This window comes from Microcaecilia unicolor, chromosome 9 (genome assembly GCF_901765095.1).
Source record: "Microcaecilia unicolor chromosome 9, aMicUni1.1, whole genome shotgun sequence".
Taxonomy (NCBI): domain Eukaryota; kingdom Metazoa; phylum Chordata; class Amphibia; order Gymnophiona; family Siphonopidae; genus Microcaecilia; species Microcaecilia unicolor.
In genome coordinates this window covers 170,062,448-170,081,225 of record NC_044039.1, presented here as the reverse complement: position 1 = coordinate 170,081,225, position 18,778 = coordinate 170,062,448, and the positions used below count along the sequence as shown (strand labels likewise).

General features: G+C 42.3%; 1 protein-coding gene across 1 annotated transcript in view; it reads left to right on the top strand.

Moving 5' to 3' along the window:
- The window catches only part of ATG14 (autophagy related 14), a 55,958-nt gene extending 47,585 nt beyond the window's left edge, over positions 1 to 8,373 (top strand). Inside the window, exons 7-10 of the mRNA XM_030214792.1 lie at positions 1,430 to 1,547; positions 2,068 to 2,158; positions 5,259 to 5,344; positions 6,618 to 8,373. Coding sequence (XP_030070652.1) covers positions 1,430 to 1,547; positions 2,068 to 2,158; positions 5,259 to 5,344; positions 6,618 to 6,924 — 602 coding nt within the window. The 3' untranslated portion in view covers positions 6,925 to 8,373. The remainder of the gene's footprint in view (positions 1 to 1,429; positions 1,548 to 2,067; positions 2,159 to 5,258; positions 5,345 to 6,617) is intronic.
- Positions 8,374 to 18,778: the final 10,405 nt, after the last annotated feature.

The following is an 18,778-nucleotide window of genomic DNA, read 5'->3' as shown; positions in this document are numbered from 1 at the left end:
CTTACAAAAAGGCTTGGCCTACAATTCCCTGCGAGTGCAAGTGGCAGCATTGGCATGCTTTCGAGGGAAGGTCTTTGGCCTTTCCCTGGCCGCTCATCCGGACGTTGCCCGATTTCTAAGAGGGGCACTCCGGCTCCGCCCACCAGTGCGGCTGCCATGTCCGGCTTGGAACCTGGGGCTTGTGTTGAAGGCTCTCCAGTGTTCGCCCTTCGAGCCGCTGAGGCGAGCTTCGGAGAAGGATGTGGCTCTAAAGACGGTCTTTTTGGTGGCTATGACCTCGGCGAGACGCGTGTCTGAGCTCCAGGCTCTGTCCTGTCGAGACCCCTTTCTGCAATTCTCAGAGTCCGGAGTAAGGGTACGTACTGTGCCTTCCTTCCTGCCTAAGGTGGTTTCAGCGTTTCACCTAAACCAGCCCATTTATCTGCCCTCCTTTTCTAGGGAGGAGTTTCTGGAATCTTTTGGGCAGTTACATCTTCTGGATGTTTGCAGGGCTCTATTGCAGTATCTGCAAATATCAAATTACTTCAGGACCTCTGATCACCTTTTTGTCTTGGTAGGTCCTCGAAGAGGGTTTCCGGCGTCTAAGGCCGCTATAGCCCATTGGCTTAAAGTCATTTTTTCTGCGTATCTATCAGGGCGGTCTCCGCCTGATGCGTTTAAAGCGCATTCCATGAGAGCGATTTCATTTTCGTGGGCCGAAACAGGAGCACTCTCTCTTCGTGAGATCTGTAGTGCGGCTACTTGGGCTTCTGAGCTGTCCTTTGTCCGGCATTACAGGCTGGATGTTGCATCGAAGCGGGACGCACAGTTTGGAGCGCAAGTACTTGCTCGGGGAGTGGCATATTCCTGCCCTAACTAGGGAGTGCTTTTGTACATCCCATCAGTTAATGGATTCATCTGCTGCTGATGACAAGGAAGGGAAAATTAGGTTCTTACCTTGGTAATTTTCTTTCCTTTAGTCACAGCAGATGAATCCATGATCCCTCCTTGTCTGACTCTGTTTTTTTGTTCAGTTTTTTTCCTGCAGATATGTTCCTTCATTGGGAGAAGTTGGAAAACAGTCTTCAGGATTTCTGTTCTGTTACAGGAGATTGAGATCGTCCCTCCTTTGTGTGGTTATTGCTCCTGTTCTGGGGCATTCATTCACTGTGAGGAAAGTTCATGTTGTTCTACTTTGAGGATACACTCTACTTTGAAAGTTTCAAATACTGAAGGCAGATGGAGTTAGTCGTCCATAGAGCACTGTGGATTCATCTGCTGACACTAAAGGAAAGAAAATTACCAAGGTAAGAACCTAATTTTCTCATTGATCATGTGCCCCATCTATGTTTTGTTGTTATAAATATAATGCACTTAATCCCTGTGATTAGCGATTACACTTTTTTTTTTTTTAAATAAAAGGCAGTTTCTATGCTTTGTTTACTTTTAGATACGGAGCATAATAACCCTGCTTATACCATCAGTGCTGCATTATGCTATGCAACTCAGCTTGTTAATATATTATCTCATATACTTGATGTGAATCTGCCTAAGAAGCTCTTCAACAGGTAAGTAATGCACTTTGTTCAGTTCTGTTTCTAGATATCATGCAGTCACTTGTTTGGTGGCCTGTCCTACTTTGATTCAACTAATAACTTGATTTGAGCGGCTTATGATCATAACATTTTTGCTAGTTAATTTATAATGTCAGAAGATTGTGCACCTGATTTTCCCACTTGAGAAGAAAGAAGGTAGCTGCAGGAGTAACTAGGATTATATGGTGTTGCTCAGTTTATTCACTGGAGGTGAAAACCAGACCTAAAACAGGTTTGAGTGATGTAGTATGTGTAGCTGAGAACACAAACGGTTGATCAGCCCTATTTAATTTTCAGTAATCCCACATTTGTTTCCATCGTTCAGCTCCACAGACACCACTCTGTTGACCGGTTTTCAGGATACAGTCTATGTAGACAAGGCACTCTGAAACTGGTGGTGGAAACTTGAAACTCTGAGAAATGCGAAACTGTCTTGGTGTATTAAGTGTCTGTAGCTATTGTATGAACTGTATGGGGATCTTTTGTCTTGCAGTGAGTTCTGTGGAGAGAATCTCAACAGACGGAAGTTCACTCGCGCGGTGAACAAGTTGAATACAAACATTCTTTACCTTTGTTTTTCCCAGGTAGGCACAAGTAATTGTGAAGATGGTAAAATAGCATGCCTACCGCACATACTACTCAAATGACCAACTTGTTGTGCATTAGCTCCCCAAATAGCAAAAGAGAGGGTCCAAAAGTACACAAACCAAAACTGCAAGAAAAAGCACAAAAGGGCCTCCAAAACTGGAACAGTGTACAATCTTTAATGAAATAGACCCGACACAGGCCGTGTTTCAGCGCAGAAAAGCCCCTGCCTCAGGGGTCAAACCAGATGTCTTTTTAGTGGAAAATAAACATCCCAAATTGTCCTCCTAATAACACGTTTTAATCGGCAGCAGATTGTACCAGGTGCAATAGTGGTTTCCTGGCAGTTTGTTGGAAATCACTATTGCACTTGGATGCCGCATTGAGCCTGCCATGAGTGGGAAAGCGCGGGGTACAAATGTAACAAAAAAAAAAAAAAAGCGGTCTTGAATCAAGTTAATCGGGAAGCAATGGAGGCTGGCGATCAGAGAGCCCTTTGAGGCTTCTTCCCACAACCTGCTTTTTTGATAACTTTAATTTCAGCCAGGCTTTTCCTTCAATATTGTCCTGACCGCTTGTTTTATTGACCTTGCCTAGTACCAACCAGCTCACAGTGTTTTTTTTTTGTTTGTTTGTTTTTTTGTGGCTGGGTGAGGTGGAGAACCAGGAAGCTCCTTGGGGCTTCTTATTGCACTGGGCTCACGATGTATCCATTCAAGACGCAGTCGCTCTGCTTTTGCTCTCTCCCTATATTTGAGCAACTTTTGTTTGGACAGCAAACACTTGGTGACTGGAGGATCAGGAACAGCAAAAAAAAAAAAGTTGTTTTTTAAAGGTTTTTCTCACCACTCAGCCCCTTTTGAGAGGGATCCTGCTTGGTTGCTGGCGGTCGTGGCTGGTTGCTGTTACGACTCAGCTCATGGACTGGCGGATTGGACCGAGTATGCCCGATTGTTCCACTTCCCCGTTATTATTTATACTAACTTTGGATTCTCTGATTAGGGATATATATGCTAACCTGGAGATTGAAGGGGTGGCCTTGGGGACCCACTTCTTTAAACTTGCTGCCTTTGTAGATGATCTGCTAGTTCATCTTTTGGATCCATATAATTCCTTGACTGCCCTACTAGAGTGTTTCTCTGAATATGGTGATTTTGTTGGTTTTAAGCTTAATTACCAGAAATTAGTGGCACTGCCCTTGGATGACACAGACAGCTTTTTTTTTTTTTTTTTGGGGGGGGGGGGTAATTTTCCTCTTCAGTGGGCAGCAGACACATTTCGCTATCTTATGACTAGGGATCTGTACTGGTGGTTTCTATTCTGTGAATATAGCTAAACTCTTGAAGGAAACAAGATGCCAGTTGGAGGTTTGGCATCATCTGCCTTTATCCCTGATGGGCAGGACAAATTTGATCAAGATGGTTTTGTTTCCTAAATGGTTATATCTACTCCAAACTCTCCCTCTGAGATTATTAAACAAGGATTGTGTCTAATGACCTTAAAGCTTCCAAACAGGTAGAAAAAGCGATGGTCAAAGCCAGAGGGATGCTTGGGTGCATAAAGAGAGGCATGACCAGCAGGAAAAAGGAGGTGATAGTGCCGTTGTATAAGTTTCTAGTGAGGCCTCATTTGGAGTACTGCGTGCAGTTCTGGAGACCGCACCTACAAAAAGATATAAACAGGATGCAGTCAGTCCAGAGGGTGGCTATGAAATTAGTAAGCGGTCTTGAACGCAAAAATTATAGGGACAGGCTTATGGACCTCAACATGTATATGCTGGAAGAGAGGAGACATGTTAGACGTTTAAATATCTCAAGGGCATTTATGAACAGGAAGAGAGCCTTTTTCAAATGAAGGAGAGCTCTGGAATGAGGGGGCATATGACAGTTAAGAGGGAATAGGCTTAGGAATAATCTAAGGAAGTACAATTTCACAGAAACGGTGGTGGAGGCATGGAATGGCCTCCCGGTGGAGGTTGTGGAGTCGAGGACTGTTCCAGAATTTAAAAAGGCATGGGATAAGCATATGGGATCGCTTAGGAACAGGAAGAATTAGGGGTTACAGAGGATGGGCAGACTGGATGGGTCATATGGTCTTTATCATATCACAACGCTGCGCACGTCTAGTAGCGCTTTAGAAATAAGTACTAGTAGTTTATCTGCCGTCATGTTTCTATGATCTTACCCGTCTGAATAGGTTGTTTTCCCGATTGCTGGGCAGGTAAGAAAGCTATAATCCGGTTTCACTGGTTGGTGGGTACCTGGGTCATGGGGGGGGGGGGGGGGGTTGGGTCTCCCCAACATTAGGTTCTATAATTCGGCCTGTCTACTGTGTTATGTATCCAACTGGATTACTGGAGGCCAGGACTACACTCCCATCTTTTGTGAGAGAGCTTTGTTCTTGCCATATCATTTTTTTCTCCTTGCTGCAGGCCCCATACCAGGCACTGCTGTGTTCCTGGGGTCGGAGTGTCCTCCGCCGTCCTCTACGGGAGGTCTGGAAATTTTTAATTGGCCTGTTGGGAGAGATCCGTTGGTGATGGATTAATTGCCTTTCCATGGTAATGTTGCTTTCCTGCTGGGGAGAGAGAATCAAATATTTGCTAGATGGGAAGCAAGGTGTTTGACTCTTTTTGGAATATGTCGTAACCCCAAAGGGAATACAGAAACTGTTGAATGACCTAGTTCTGGACTCCAGGGAGTGGGGAGATCTCTTTGCTTACTGTCAGTTAAAACACTATTATTCTAGTTTTGATTTGTTTTATTGGTTTGTAGGACCATACCTTGACACAGCTTGCATTTGAGACATATGTATTAAAGTAATATTTAAGTGACTTTTTATTAATTAAAGAACTGTGGATGTTACTTGGAAGCTGATGATGAAATGAGTGGGGCACTGTGCTAGGTCCTAGTGTGAAATGATTCGCTTCCGAGGCTTCTAGTTCAGTTATTGTTTACATATTGTGTAGCAAGGAAGTTGTGAGTGAAGACTTGAGCGCTGGGTTTTGTTTTCAATTTGGTATCTGCTGTTGATAAATTGTGGGACTATTAATTCTGATTTATCATTTAGGGGTCCCCCCCCCCCATTTTTTTCTTGCAGCATGTACACTTGGACCTGTTGCATCCATTACATACCCTCAGGAACCTCATGTACCTGGTCAGTCCTGACATGGAAAACTTGGGCAGGTTAGTTCTAGTTTATATTACCTAGAAGCCATCATGATTAGATTTGTACAGTTAAGGCAAGCCCTGAATAAGAGCTAATACTATGTATAATGTTCATGTAGTTGCATGCTGTAACCATTGGATATGTTTTAAAATATTGAACATGGTCAGATAGATCTATGGTATATTTAATATTTATGGGTTACCTGTTAATAAAATTCCATGAAATAAGCTTCTCTACCTAAAATGAGATTGTGTTCACATAATTCTCTTCATCCACACATTTGCAAATATACAGTATGTATTTATACAGGAAAGCAAATGGCAGGTTACATTTAAAGAAAGTCACTTGGTCATTATTTCAACTGTGGGTAGTTCGAGTCTTTGTAAAACACCCTACTGTAAAGACTCGAACTTTACAGTTTATTGTTGTGGGTCACTGATTGTTTGAATAAATTGTGATCATATGTTTTGTAGTTGTATGAAATGAATGACCTGCCATTTGTTTTCCTGTATAAATACATAGTGTATATTTGCAAATGTGTGGATCTGAGGCATGAAAACCATGTTAAGTGTTCATCAGTTTCAGCGAGCAAAATACATGTAATCTATAACAGATTTAAATAGCTGCATAGATTTAAATACATGAGCCTCCTGACTTTTGTCATTGTGTGCTCATTCCAACTGTGTTCTGATACTTTTATTTATTTATTTATTTATTTATTTTTATTCTTACTATTGGGGTTAGTAAATAAATGAAATCAGTCACCCAAGGTAAGGTTATAGGGGCACTTACAGCTCCTAGTGAGTTTTTTTTTCCCTTCCCTTTGTAGATACCTCATCTCTTGGACCATTTCTTGACCCTTCTTCAGTAAATATTTGAGGGGGGGGGGTCCTGGTCAGCCTGTGGATATTCTGCAGTGCTGCTGTGTTGTGTTTGTCTTTCACTGCCACAGTGAAATATTTAACATGAAATTGGCAGCTGTACAGCAAAGGGGAGGTTTCTATTACCCACCCTGCCCCCTCTTTCTTGCAACAGTTTCTTTACTGTGTTCCAGGAGAGGGAAAAACAAAGTGACATAAAGCAAAGCTAGTGGTTGAGAGTAGAAGAGCAGATGGCAAGAGATTAAAGTAATGAATGTGAACGTGATAAGTGGTGTAAACCTAAGGACTAAGAGAAGACAGTAAGAAGAGTGGGTAAAGCAAAAATGCTTCCAGGTACTTTCCAGATCATCTGACCTTTGCCAGGAGGCTCTGCAGAAAAACTCATGTAATTTTGTTGTTCTTGAAACAGGTCTGGGCCTTTCGAAATCAGTGCTGATCTGGAAGATTCTATGGAGTTTTTGGATCCCAGTGCCTCAGGAGATACAGACGAAAGTGGGGATGACCATATAAGTGATGAAGAGACTGATTTAGGAACAGATTGGGAGAATCTGCCAAGCCCTAGGTTTTACGATATTCCCTCCCAACCGCTGGAGATGCTGCAGAGTGAGAGCACACAGCTCTCTCAACCTGTTGGCAGTACCAGTGCAGGTGGAATGATTTCCTCCGCTGCTGCTTCTGTCACCTCTTGGTTCAAGGCATACACTGGACACCGCTAATAAGGAGTATTCAGAACAGAGATACTGTAGCAAACCTTCTCCATTCAGTTATGTAGTGCCTGGGTAAATTAATAATAATTAAAAAAAAAAAAAGTAACTTAAGACTTCAGTTTTTCTTTTATAAAGAGAAACCTTTTGTTTATACAAGATGACAGCAATGGTAACAATTTTGTAAACTGAGGTGATATAAACTTAACACTTTGTCAGACTTCTTTCTGCCTTTTATTGCTAGGCATTGACACAGTATACGGTTTTTCAGTTTTCACACACTGTAAACAATGCTAATCCACTTTGAAAGTGGTGCAAAATGATGTATTAGCTCCTAACATTGAGGGTGTCTTGTGTTAATTTTCCAGATGTGGGCAAACTAAGGTTTGCAGCAGTAAGATATGTAACTTCTAAGCTCCTAGCGTGGCCCTGGGGCCCAAAGATTTGCCCACCTCTGTGCTACACTATACTACTTTGAATTGTATAGTAAAGAGATGCAGTTGAGGTCGTGCTTTCTCAGAAGCTTTCATGTGATTCCTAAACGTTGTTCCCTGTGTTACGAAAAAAGGGTAACATAGTATGTATTGTAATTTCAGGTTTTTTTTTTTTTTTATTTTTAAATGAGAGATTTTCTCTATCAGTGGAAAGACTACACTTAATACTACTTTACAATACTCTGTGGTTTTAAGGTACCATAACACAAATGTCCTGTCTTTTCTATTCTTACCATGCCAAAGAAATTCTGGAAAACTTTGCAAGGTGCATTTTCAAAATTGAAGGAAATCCCATTTTTACATATATGAATGGTTAAGAAGTCTTGCCTCACTACATGAGGAACTTGTCTGGATTCAGATGTTTTCCTTTACTTTCTCTTGCTGTTAAGATGTTTGGATCTTGGATTGAAATGGCATGCAATCGTGCATGTGCAGCAGCAGTTTTTATAGTGAATTATTGGACAATCTGATTTCACCTTGATTAATCAAGTGCTTTAAATTAACATTAAAATATCTGCTTCCTTTTGAGTTGTGTGACCTTTTAAATCCACGCTAACTATAACCATGCACTTTTGTAATGTGCTGGATCTAACAAGCAGGTTGCAATTCTCAATCTATGAAATAATTAAAACAAAAAAAAAGTGATTAAGAAAAAAATATATATTTGAACAGAGCTTCTTTAAGCAATTCTGTGATTCCACCCCTCCCCTGTTCCCAGAATCCCTATGAACTGCTTTGTTGAGAATTGTCATATATTGCATGGTGTGGAGTGGCATCTGATTGACTTTGTGCTTACTGGGAGTGTGAAGTTTTATTCATATTATTACTATTGTGGATCCAGCATGTGCAGTTCTGAGCTTGACAAAGGATATGGCAGAATTGGAAGGGACTGGCTTAGTCTGAATTAAAATTTATATTCCTTGGTGTCCCTCCGGACCGGCCCAGCCCAGAAAATGACTGATGGGTTGTGCACGCCTTTCAACAAGTGGAGACTGAGAACTCAGACTCTTGTGAGAGCCAATAAGAGCCCTGGCTAGCTAGATGTAGACTTGGTATTCTCAGTCTCCAGCAGGTGGAAAGTGGTTAGTCCTTCAGTCTCATACTTTTTCTTTCTCTTCTTTGTCTTTCCTGTTTTTTGCGGGGTTTTTTTTTTTTTTTTTTTTAAGGTTTCGTCTTCCAGGTTTTCTGTGCACTAGCGTTTTTTGTTGTTTTGTTTGTTTTTTTTTGCAGTCATGCTGAGACCCGCGGGGGTTCCTTCAGTTACTAGTGCAAGCAAGACTGTTCTGGCCGTAAGGAGATGCACTAACCTCAACCCCTTTATGGGAAGAGTGTTCAGAGGTCTGGGAGAGACAGCTACGTTATTCTTCGCTTGGGGGGGGGGGGGGGAGCGCGATTGAGCAAAGCAGCTCTGCTTCGGGCTTCCTGTACTTTTTGCAGTTTTTAATTCTTCTGCTCCGTGCAGTTAGCGGTTGTCTTCCCATCCTTTCAGGGGGGTTTCCGTTCATTTAAAAAAAAAAAAAAGTGCACCATGGCGGAAATCTCCAACACTGCTTGTATGTCAGTGAAGGGGTCTGACTGCAGCTGGAGTCTATAAATTCTGTACCGCTAAGGAAATCCTGCCGGTTTCTGTATCTTCTGAGTCCACGTCTTCATTGGTGTCCAGAGTTACAGGTCCTCTGGAAGCAGGTGCTCAAGCCCCAAGCTTCCGTTTCGGTGGGAACAACCACCATTTTGAAGCAGCAGTCCGCCTCTGAGCAGCCTGTGTATTCCGTTGCAGCTGACTGAGTTGTCTTCTCTACCTGTGGCTGAGCAAGGAGGGATTCCCAGGGTGGGGATTCCCTCCTGAATTTGTCTTGCAGATGTATCGGGCCTTTCTCTTACAGAAATCAGGTCCAAAACAGGAAGCCATTCAGGTTTGTCAGGGAGGCCTTTGTTTTCAGTCAAGCGGCATAGAATCTTCTGAAATCTGGAGGAGGAGACTTGTTTGGACACACACAGAGATGCTCTTTCTTGAAGATGATGATGATCACATAGGAGATGCAGCAGTTGCTGAGGAGACTTTAGGTGGAGGTCCGGTTGAAGATGTGCTGCTCCCTAAAGAAGATCCCTCGGTGGTGAGAATTTTTCATAAAGAAGATTTGCAGGAGCATTTATATATTTGGTTTCTTCTACCTTGCAGTTTGAAGAAGAATCCATGACTGTGGAGGGGGCATAAGGTAGATTCTCTGGTAAAGGGCATTAGAAAGGCTGGTAAGAGCTTTCCTATGCATCAGGACATAAGGGATATCATTCAGGCCCAGTGGGATGTTCCAGATGTTCTGCTTCATCTTTCTAGATCCACGATTCGTCTGTATCCGGTTCCCGATCGGGACAAGTCTCTCCTCAAGCCACCAGTAGTTAAGTTTCAGTGGTTACCAGGAAAACTATAGTGCCCATGGATTGAGGCACGGCTCTTAAACATGTTCAGGACCGTCGTATGGAGACTTTTTTAAAGAATAGTTTTGATGTCTCAGCTCTGGCGGTACAGGCAGCTATTTGTGGTTCTTTGGTGGCCAGGGCGTGTTTTTGCTGGTCTGAAAGGAGTTTGGTTAGGACTTCAGATGATTTGGCCTTCATAGATGTGGAAGTTGCTAAGATTGAGATGGGTTCTGCTTTCCTAGTGGAGATCAGAACAGGTCGTTATACCATTTACTTTGTCGACCCGAAGAAAGAAGGTTCATTTCGTCACATTTTGGATCTGAAAGTGGTCAATCTGGCACTCAAGGTCTCCAGTTTTCATATGGAAACTCTTCGCTTAGTCATTGTAGCGGTTTGTTACGGAGAGTTTTTAATGGCTCTGGATTTGTCTACACATTCTGATTTGTCCACTCCATCGGCATTTTCTTCACTTTGCAGTTTTAGGCATGCATTATCAGTTTCTTGCTCTGCCTTTCAGCCTCGCAACAGCTCACACTTTCACAAAGGTTATGGTTGTAGTGATGGCTCTCCAAAAATAAGACATTTTGGTGCATCCTTGGATGATTGGTTGATCAGAGCAAAGTCATATCGGGAGAGTCTTCAAATCACTGCTCGGATGGTCCATTTTCTTCAGTCCCTGGGTCGAGTGATTAAACCCTCTCGGGAGTTGTTTGGTGCTGTCTCAGACTCTCTATCTCGGAGTGTCATTCAGTACTCTCCAGGAACGAGTGTTTCTTCCTCAATGCAGGATTGTCAAACTATCAAATTCGTACTCTCCTGCAGAAAACAGTACCGGGCAGTACCGTGTGGGATACTTATCTTCAAGTCTTTGGGACCATAGCAGCGCCAATAGATGTAGTTCCTTGGGCCAGAGTGCATAGAGTTTTCTCTGCAGAAGTCCCTCTTGTCCCAATGGTCTCCACAGATGGACTCTCTGATGGTCAGATTGCTGCTCAGAGTGCAGGAACACAGAAGTCTGTTGGTGGCTTCAGACAGCCAATTTGACCAAGGGAGTTCCTTTGGATCCTTTTCAGTGGATAATAGTGACCACTAATGCCAGTCTTAGGAGCTGGGGAGCTCACTGGCTGGGGTACCATGCACAAGGTCTTTGGTCCCAGGAGGAAGTGTGCTGCTCGATCAGTCTTTTGGATACCAGAGCAATTCGATTGGCCCTAGAAGCTTTTCGGCATCTACTCGAAGGCAAACCAGTAGGCATCCTCTCAGACAATGCAACAGCTGTGGCTTATGTCAGTCAACAAGGATGGTTGTCAGTTGGCAAAGGAGTCAGCTCTTCTCATGCTTTGGGCAGAACTTTCATCTCTTGGGGCTGTCAGCATCTAATGTGGCAAGGACAGTGAATGTTCAGGTGGACTTCCTCAGTCATCACACTCTAGACCTGGGAGAATGGGTGTTTGGTGCAAAAAGAGTTTCAAACCGTTCTCAATCGCTGGGGTTACTGGTCATGGATCTTATGACAGCCGGTCTCAATTCCAAAGTGCCGCAGTTCTTCAGTCACAGGAAGGATCGTAAGGCGGAGGGCATCGATACTCTCATTCAACCTTGGCTGTTGGGGCTTCTTTGTTTTTCCTCCATGGCCTCTCCTAGGTCATCTCATTCAGAGGATCAAGGCACACAAGGAGCCTCGGGGGGGGGGGGGTTAATAGTAGAGCAGCTTCGTGTGTTTGTACTTTACCTTTTTGTTTCTTAAAAAAAAGATACAATGAAGATTGCCTCTGTGTGTGCGGGTGTCATGAGTGGCTGTTCAAGTTTGCTGGCTGCACAGATGTTCTCTTTCTTTTTCTCTCTAGCTTTGTTGTGGTAATACTGAGTCTACCTCTAGCTAGTCAGAGCTTTTATTGGCTCTCACCAGAGTCAGAGTTATTGATCTCCACCTGCTGGAAGGCATGCACAACCCATCAGTCATTTTGTGGGCCGGGCCGGAGGAACTAAAGGAAGGCAAATTAGCAGGTGAGATCTAATTTCTTCATGGTTACATGATGACTTCTCAAGTAGGCTTCACTTACTACCCAGTACACTATGGGCCTGATATTCAAAGCCATTTATATCACCAGGAGAGACCTCTAGCCATTTAAGTGGCTTGCCCAGGGCTATTCGGAGACCTTTAGTGGCACTTAACTGGTTAGTCCTGCTGAATATCCTCACAAACTGGCCATCACCTAACCAGCTGGGTTAGGAGTAGGCTGGGCAAGGCATGGACAGAGCACAAACTTAGCCAGATAGCAGTGAGATTTTTTAGCCCGCTAACTGGCTAAGTTATGGTACTGTTAGAACAGCTAAAAGGCTGAATATTGGGTGGTATGTGTACAATTTTGTAGCAGCTATTTAACTTTCAAGTGGGAGTGTATAAGAGCCCCAGTCCTCCTCAAGCACATTCCCCACTGGGCCACCTTAAGGCTAGAGAAAGGAAAGTTAGCCAGCAGTGTGGAGTCCCAACCAAGTAGTATAAGAAGCATGGGGTTGGGTAAAGTCAGTGAAGCCATGAGGAATGAGCTTCCAGGATGGACCCCAAGATGAGTAAGGAAGAGTTTTGATGCCTTCTTTTCCTACAAGGTAGGATAGACTTCCTTGCATGATTAGAGGAGACTGCCATGAAGGAGTTTAATGCTGTACAGCCTGCAGGGTAGAGGTGCTGTCTCCTATGTTCAGACTAAACATTTTATGTTGAACCCTGACCTAATAAAGCTTTTCTTGTATTTAACGTGATCTGAGGCTCATTATATGCTGTATTTTGTAAGAGGATGGTGGCTCTTTAGGAGTTGTGGTAAGAGGATCTCTGGAGTGGGGGGGGGGGGGGGACTGTAGGTTGTGATGGCCCGCCCTTATTACTGGAGTATGAGTGCATTGGGAAGGCACCTTGATTTAAGCCTGTGGTGACTTAAGCGCTCAAAAATATTGCATCAGCCTCAGTGGCATAAAGCAGACATTGTATTGTTGCAAGAAACACAACTAAATGCCAAGGACAGTGAAAAGTTTAAACAGTGGTGGGTGAGGGGAATGCATAGCAGCATTGGCCAAGGGGGGTGGTGTTCTCCTTATCCATAAAGGTGTGGTGGATAGTGTTAGATTTCTAGATGCTGATCCTGAGGGGTGATTTTTAAATCAGCCAAGTATCCATTGCAAAACAAGAGCTACTGTTGTCTAGTATATATGTCCTGATCCAATTCGCTAGGGCCTTCTTTAAAAAGGTGATTGCTTGCCTGTTAGCTTACAATGAGTACCCCATTATTGTAGGTGGTGACTTTAACATGGTGTGGGATCCAGACCTTGCTCAGTCCCACAGTCCTAGAGGGGTTTATGCATTCTCAGAAATGTTCAAATATAACATGATCTGCCCACTCAAATGGCGAGGGTTTGAATGCCTAACTATGGTACTACACAAGTTTTGAAAGGCTAATGCAGTGGTTCTCAAACCTGGTCCTGGAGGCACCCTACCCAGTCTGGTTTTCAGGATAGCCTCAACGGCTATCCATGAGAGATCTGCCTGATTATTCATTACACATACCCTGAAAACCTGAGTGGCTGGGGTAACTGTGGGCTAATCAGATCAATTTTCAAAAATGCATAGTTCCTAAATTTAGGAAGACTTCTCAGCTGAACTTAGGAGCCTAAGGGGGAGGAGGAGGGGGGGGAAGAGTGTTTATCACGATTTAGTAAAAACCTTTGCATTTATCAGACAAGTTCAAAGCCTGTCTGCTAATTTGTTGGGTGTTCTCAGACAGTTCCCACACAGAAAAAGTATGTGTTCGTGGACATATAGGATCACTACAGCCACACTGCTGGTGAATACCAGCTACAGCCAAGTAGATCTGCTCTCCCATAGCTCAGAAACTTCTAACAGGTTTTTTTTTTTAAGGCTCTGCAGTTCTCTGCTCCAGTTTGCAGACCAGTCTTTTCAGTTTTTGTTTTATTACAGTCACATGGGCCTTGCTTCCTTTCATCTTGTTGCAAAAGATAAAACCAAACATTGAATTAGATTGTCCAGTTGCTGCAAAGTAAACCAATATTTGTGTGCTAAATATGCTTCAAAAGTGTCAGTTACATACATATAGGACTTGTGTGTCTGAATATGACTACATCATGATGTAGAGAACTATAAACAGTGTGCTTGCATGTCAGAATGGCCAGTGCAACCCACAACAATAAAAGTGAAGAATACTTGAACGATCATAAATTGGTACCTGAAGCAGCAAGTGAGGACATTGGCTTTAGTGAGCAAGCATAAACCATACAAAGGCCCCATGAGGACTCATATGGATCCTAGAGTACAAAAATCAAACTGATAATGCCATAGAAGCTGTCTCTACCAACGTACCCTGTGCTGTGTTGGCTTAGGTTAAAGACTCTTTCCCTTCAACTTCTGTCCAGCACAGCTCAAGCAAATTTTCTTTGAAGCAAACTCATTGGGCAAGAAGCTGCTTCTACCCCCCTCAATGGTCTAGGGGATTCCTCAGTGCTGGAGGAAAGGAGAAACAGGAGTGATATGATACAGACTTCAAATATTTGAAAGGTAGCAATCCACAAACAAACCTTTTCCAGAGACGGGAAAGCACTACAATGAGCGGACATGAATTGAAGTTGAAAGGGGCAGACTCAGGAATAATGTTGGGAAGTATTCTTTTTTTTTTTTCTTCACAAAGAAGGTAGTAGATACCTGGAATGCCCTCCTATGGGAGGTGGTGGAGATGAAAATGGTAATGGAATACAGAAAAGAATTTGGTGTAGAAGGAATGGATCCAAAGAGGTTTAGCAGAGATCAGAAAGCAAAATTGGGAAGCAAAGCCAGTACTGAGCAGACTTCTACAGTCTATTCTCTGATTGTGATTAGACAGATTTAGCTTCAGACGCTGGAGACCAAGGCCAGTGCTGGGCAGACTTTTAAGGTCTGTGCCCTGATTGTGCCTGAATAGATTTGGTTGGGATGGAGTGGAGCTGTTCAGGGGCTCCAACTTTAACTTTAGAACAAAGAAAGTGCTGGGCAGACTTCTGTAGTTTATGCCCTAAAAATGGCAAGGGTAAATCAAGAACAGCCATGCATATGAAGTATCACATACCATATGTAATGAGTTTATCTTCTTGGGCAGACTGGATGGATTATACAGGTCTTTATCTGTCATCATCTACTATGTTACTGTATCTTAGCTCTTCTTCCAGCCACAATAAAGCACTAGCAGCAGATCTGCATCCTCAGTGCTATGGCAAATCTGTTTCAGGACAATGGGTTCACATTTGTTTGCTCTCCCTCACCCACTTTTGTCATTAGTCCAAGATATGCCATAATTGATCTTCATCCCAGCAGCTTCATCCAGTTGTTAATAGAGATACAAAGAAGTTTTAAATGAGTGCTATAATTCAACACCAAAAACCTCCTCCATAAATATAGAGCTATGAGAAAAGGAACAACACTTCCCAAAAAGTTAATCAAGCCACACACACATAATCTCCATAACTATTCTCAGGTGTGAAATTAGATGCTGACTCAAATATCAACCTCAGCTAGGCACAGAATCAAAACAAACCCATAGTTCCCTAAGAGCAATGTCCTTCCAGGCATCCTGTCAGGCCTTTCTCCACATATCTGTCTGATTATTCATTACAGATATCCTGAAAACCTGACGGGCTTGGGGTATCAGTGGCCTAATCCAGATCAATTTTCAAAATGCATAGCTCCTAAATTTAGGACAATTTCTCAGCTGAACTTGGGAGCCTAAGGGGTGGGGGACCTTTTTACTAAAATATGGTAACGTTTTGCATTTATCACATAAGTTCAAAGCCTGCCTGCTAATTATTGGGTGTTCTCATACAGTTACCACACAACTAGCGAATACATTATATCTCAGATTTCTGGAAAAATAAATAAGGACCTAGCTGGTTTAAGAGGACACAGTCTAGGTTGGTGTTTAAACATCCTTAAGTAACTAGATGTCCCTAAAGACAGTCTCACTTCCAGTACACAAAATCCTAATTAAACTGCAAATTTCTGGAAAAAACACCTCTATCAGTATGGCAAGTGTTCCAAAGACTGGAAACTAAATAAAGACTTTGGTTAGGAATGGCCATGACAAGCCCCAGCTATCCCCCCAATCAGTGGTCATAAAGTCTATTTTCAAGAAGTCTGAGTTCAAAATCACAGTCAAATATGCTTCCTGGAAAAGGGTCCCAAAAGGCTCAACACAGTAAGATGATGAACTAGAATACCATGTTGATTGCATGCATTCATTTCAATTAATATAATACCTCTTTGCAGTCATAGATAAAACCAAAGAACCTCCTTCCCAACAGCAGGATGAAGGGTGCTCAATATCATAGGTTTGATATAATGCCTTTCTGTGGTACAGCCAAAGCGTTTTTACATGTTATATATAGGTACTTTTCTGTGCCTGGTGGGCTTGCAGTCTGTTTTGTACCTGGGACAATGGAGTGACTTGCCCAGGGTCATAAGCCGCTGCAGTGGTAATTGACCCTAGTTCCTCAGGTTTGCAGCCCACTGCACTAACCTTAGGCTACAGTATTTTAGGACATAGAAGATTTTGCACAATACCTAATAAGATCAGTGGATGATGCCTGTGCTTGTAGGAGTAACAGTGACTACAATAATAACCTGACTAAAGCATTAGGGCAATGAGAGGATGTGAAAAACTCATACCCTTTGCATGAGTAAGAACATAGTTGGAGGAAAAAGTCAGATCATTGTCTGCTGTGGTTAATTGTAGAGTAATGGCCTTTAATGAGCATAACATTAATTGGTAGTCATCCTTGTGCAAGCAGCAATACCATACTTAAAAAGCTCATCTTATCAGGAAAGAATGTACTAACCATACCTATATACCAGACAAGGCAACAGTGGCTCCACACCAAGCATACCAGCAGCAGCTAAGACCAAGCAATATAAAGACAGTTTGTGCATTAACTTTTTTTTTTTTTACTTGGAATCTAAATTTTGACATACTGCTGGGGAGGGCATGACTGCTCTTGGTTCTAGATAATTGGAAGCCCATAACTATGTAGAAAGGAGTACTTGGCCTTACAAAGCATGGTTGCATCTTCTTGATCCTTTACTTCTGGATCAATTTCCACCTTCTTTCCAACAAAAGTTGCCTAGGCTGAAATTATTAAAGTGTTGTATTCCAAGTATTTTCTCATCCCTAAGTTGGGGGGGGGGGGAGGGGGCTACACTCCAAGTCTAGGTGGTTAACACTTTAACTGTCTTTTTGAATATTAGTAGCTCCTCACTTGTCCCCTATGGGACAACTACAACCCCTATGGTTAATTACAGGCAATACAGCCAGAATGGCAGATTTTCTTGAAGAGACTGTATGCATACTTCAAGTCTTGGGCTTTGTCATTAACTTTCCAAATTTCCCAATTACATGCAATTAATAGAGGTTTTGATTTATACTCCTGCAGCAAAAGCATTCTTGCCTCAGTAAAGGACATAGATTATTTATTACATTAGTCAACAAAATTTCTACCAGTTGCAGCATATCTGTGAGGCACCTGTTCCACCTAGGACATATGGTAGTGACATGATTGAAGGGTACTAGCAACTGCAGTTACAGTAGAGGTAATGTTTTATGACCCCTGTCTCCCACAACATAAAACTAACTGAAGATTTCAAGAATACCCTTTTGCTAGCGGAAGAGCCTTCTAACCTCAAGGAGAAAAGCTTACACCCTCTTGAAATAAATGCCACTAATAGCGGGTTGGTACCTTCAGCATTCGCACAGGCAAAACACTTGGTCAGCTTCAAAAAAATATTTTCACATCCATTCAGTTGGTACTGAAGCCAGCTATAGTACAAGCAAGGTTTTCATGAAGTGAATTGTCAATGGTGTTCTCCACGTTCAGAAAGGGACAACTCAGTCACAATGTTTTATATCAACATGCAGGGTATTGTGCTCCTTCTAGCAAGGTGATTTCATATCAACCTAACAGCTACAGTAGCAGTGGCTCAGTTACACTGGGCCTTGCCAGAGGACATCAGAAAAGCAGTCACATGGGCCTTGGTCCATACTTTCACCAGAGATTGCACTGATTAAGTCTCAAAGACTGATTTTGCTTTCAGTTAGGCTGTATTAAATAATTGTTTGAGAATTACTTGACTGTGGTCTTATGGATCGAAATACTTAAAAAAATATAAGATTTGAAAATGATACAAAAACATAACATCTTATCAGGAAACCTGTCAGAAATAACAAGAAAATAGCCTAGGAAAATAGATACAAAAACAGCAATCACTATAGACCAATAGTCCACAAATAAGAGGAACCAAAAAAATACAGTAAAAGATAAAGGAAATAATAAGGGTATCCTTCAAACTGACATACTTGGATAGGTCCCAGAGAGCCCTATGAATTTAGGAAGCTTTGTAGCTGAATGAGCTCAAAGGAATGATAAACGTTTTCCTAAAAGATGACACATTTTACGGAAGGGGGGGAGTGGGAAACAAGCTCCCAATAATAATACTTCAGATTCAATTTTCAGAAATGTCTCCCTCCTCACTTGTATCTGATCCCCTAGAAAACAAGGTTGAGAAACTTGAAAATACCATTTCAGCAAGCTGCCTTTTCTTGAGACCAAAAGTGTAAATCTAGTCTTCATTTCTTCAACAGTCTGTTCCAAAAAAAGTTGATACATCTAACAAAGATTGATCATTGGATTTAAACGTTTTCTTCTGGTTAAAGGGGATACAGAAATTTATTTTCACTGGAAGTAACCCATTGCCAGGATACTTAAATACCTGTTTTTCAAAAATCTATTAAGCAAGTCTCTAGGTGGAATAAACTTGGAATAAGGAAAATTAAGTATTCTTAAATTCAAGTTCCTTGCACAGTTTTCTAGAGTCTGTATTTTATGATGTAACAACGGTCTATCACCTGCAGTCTGAGATTGGTGTT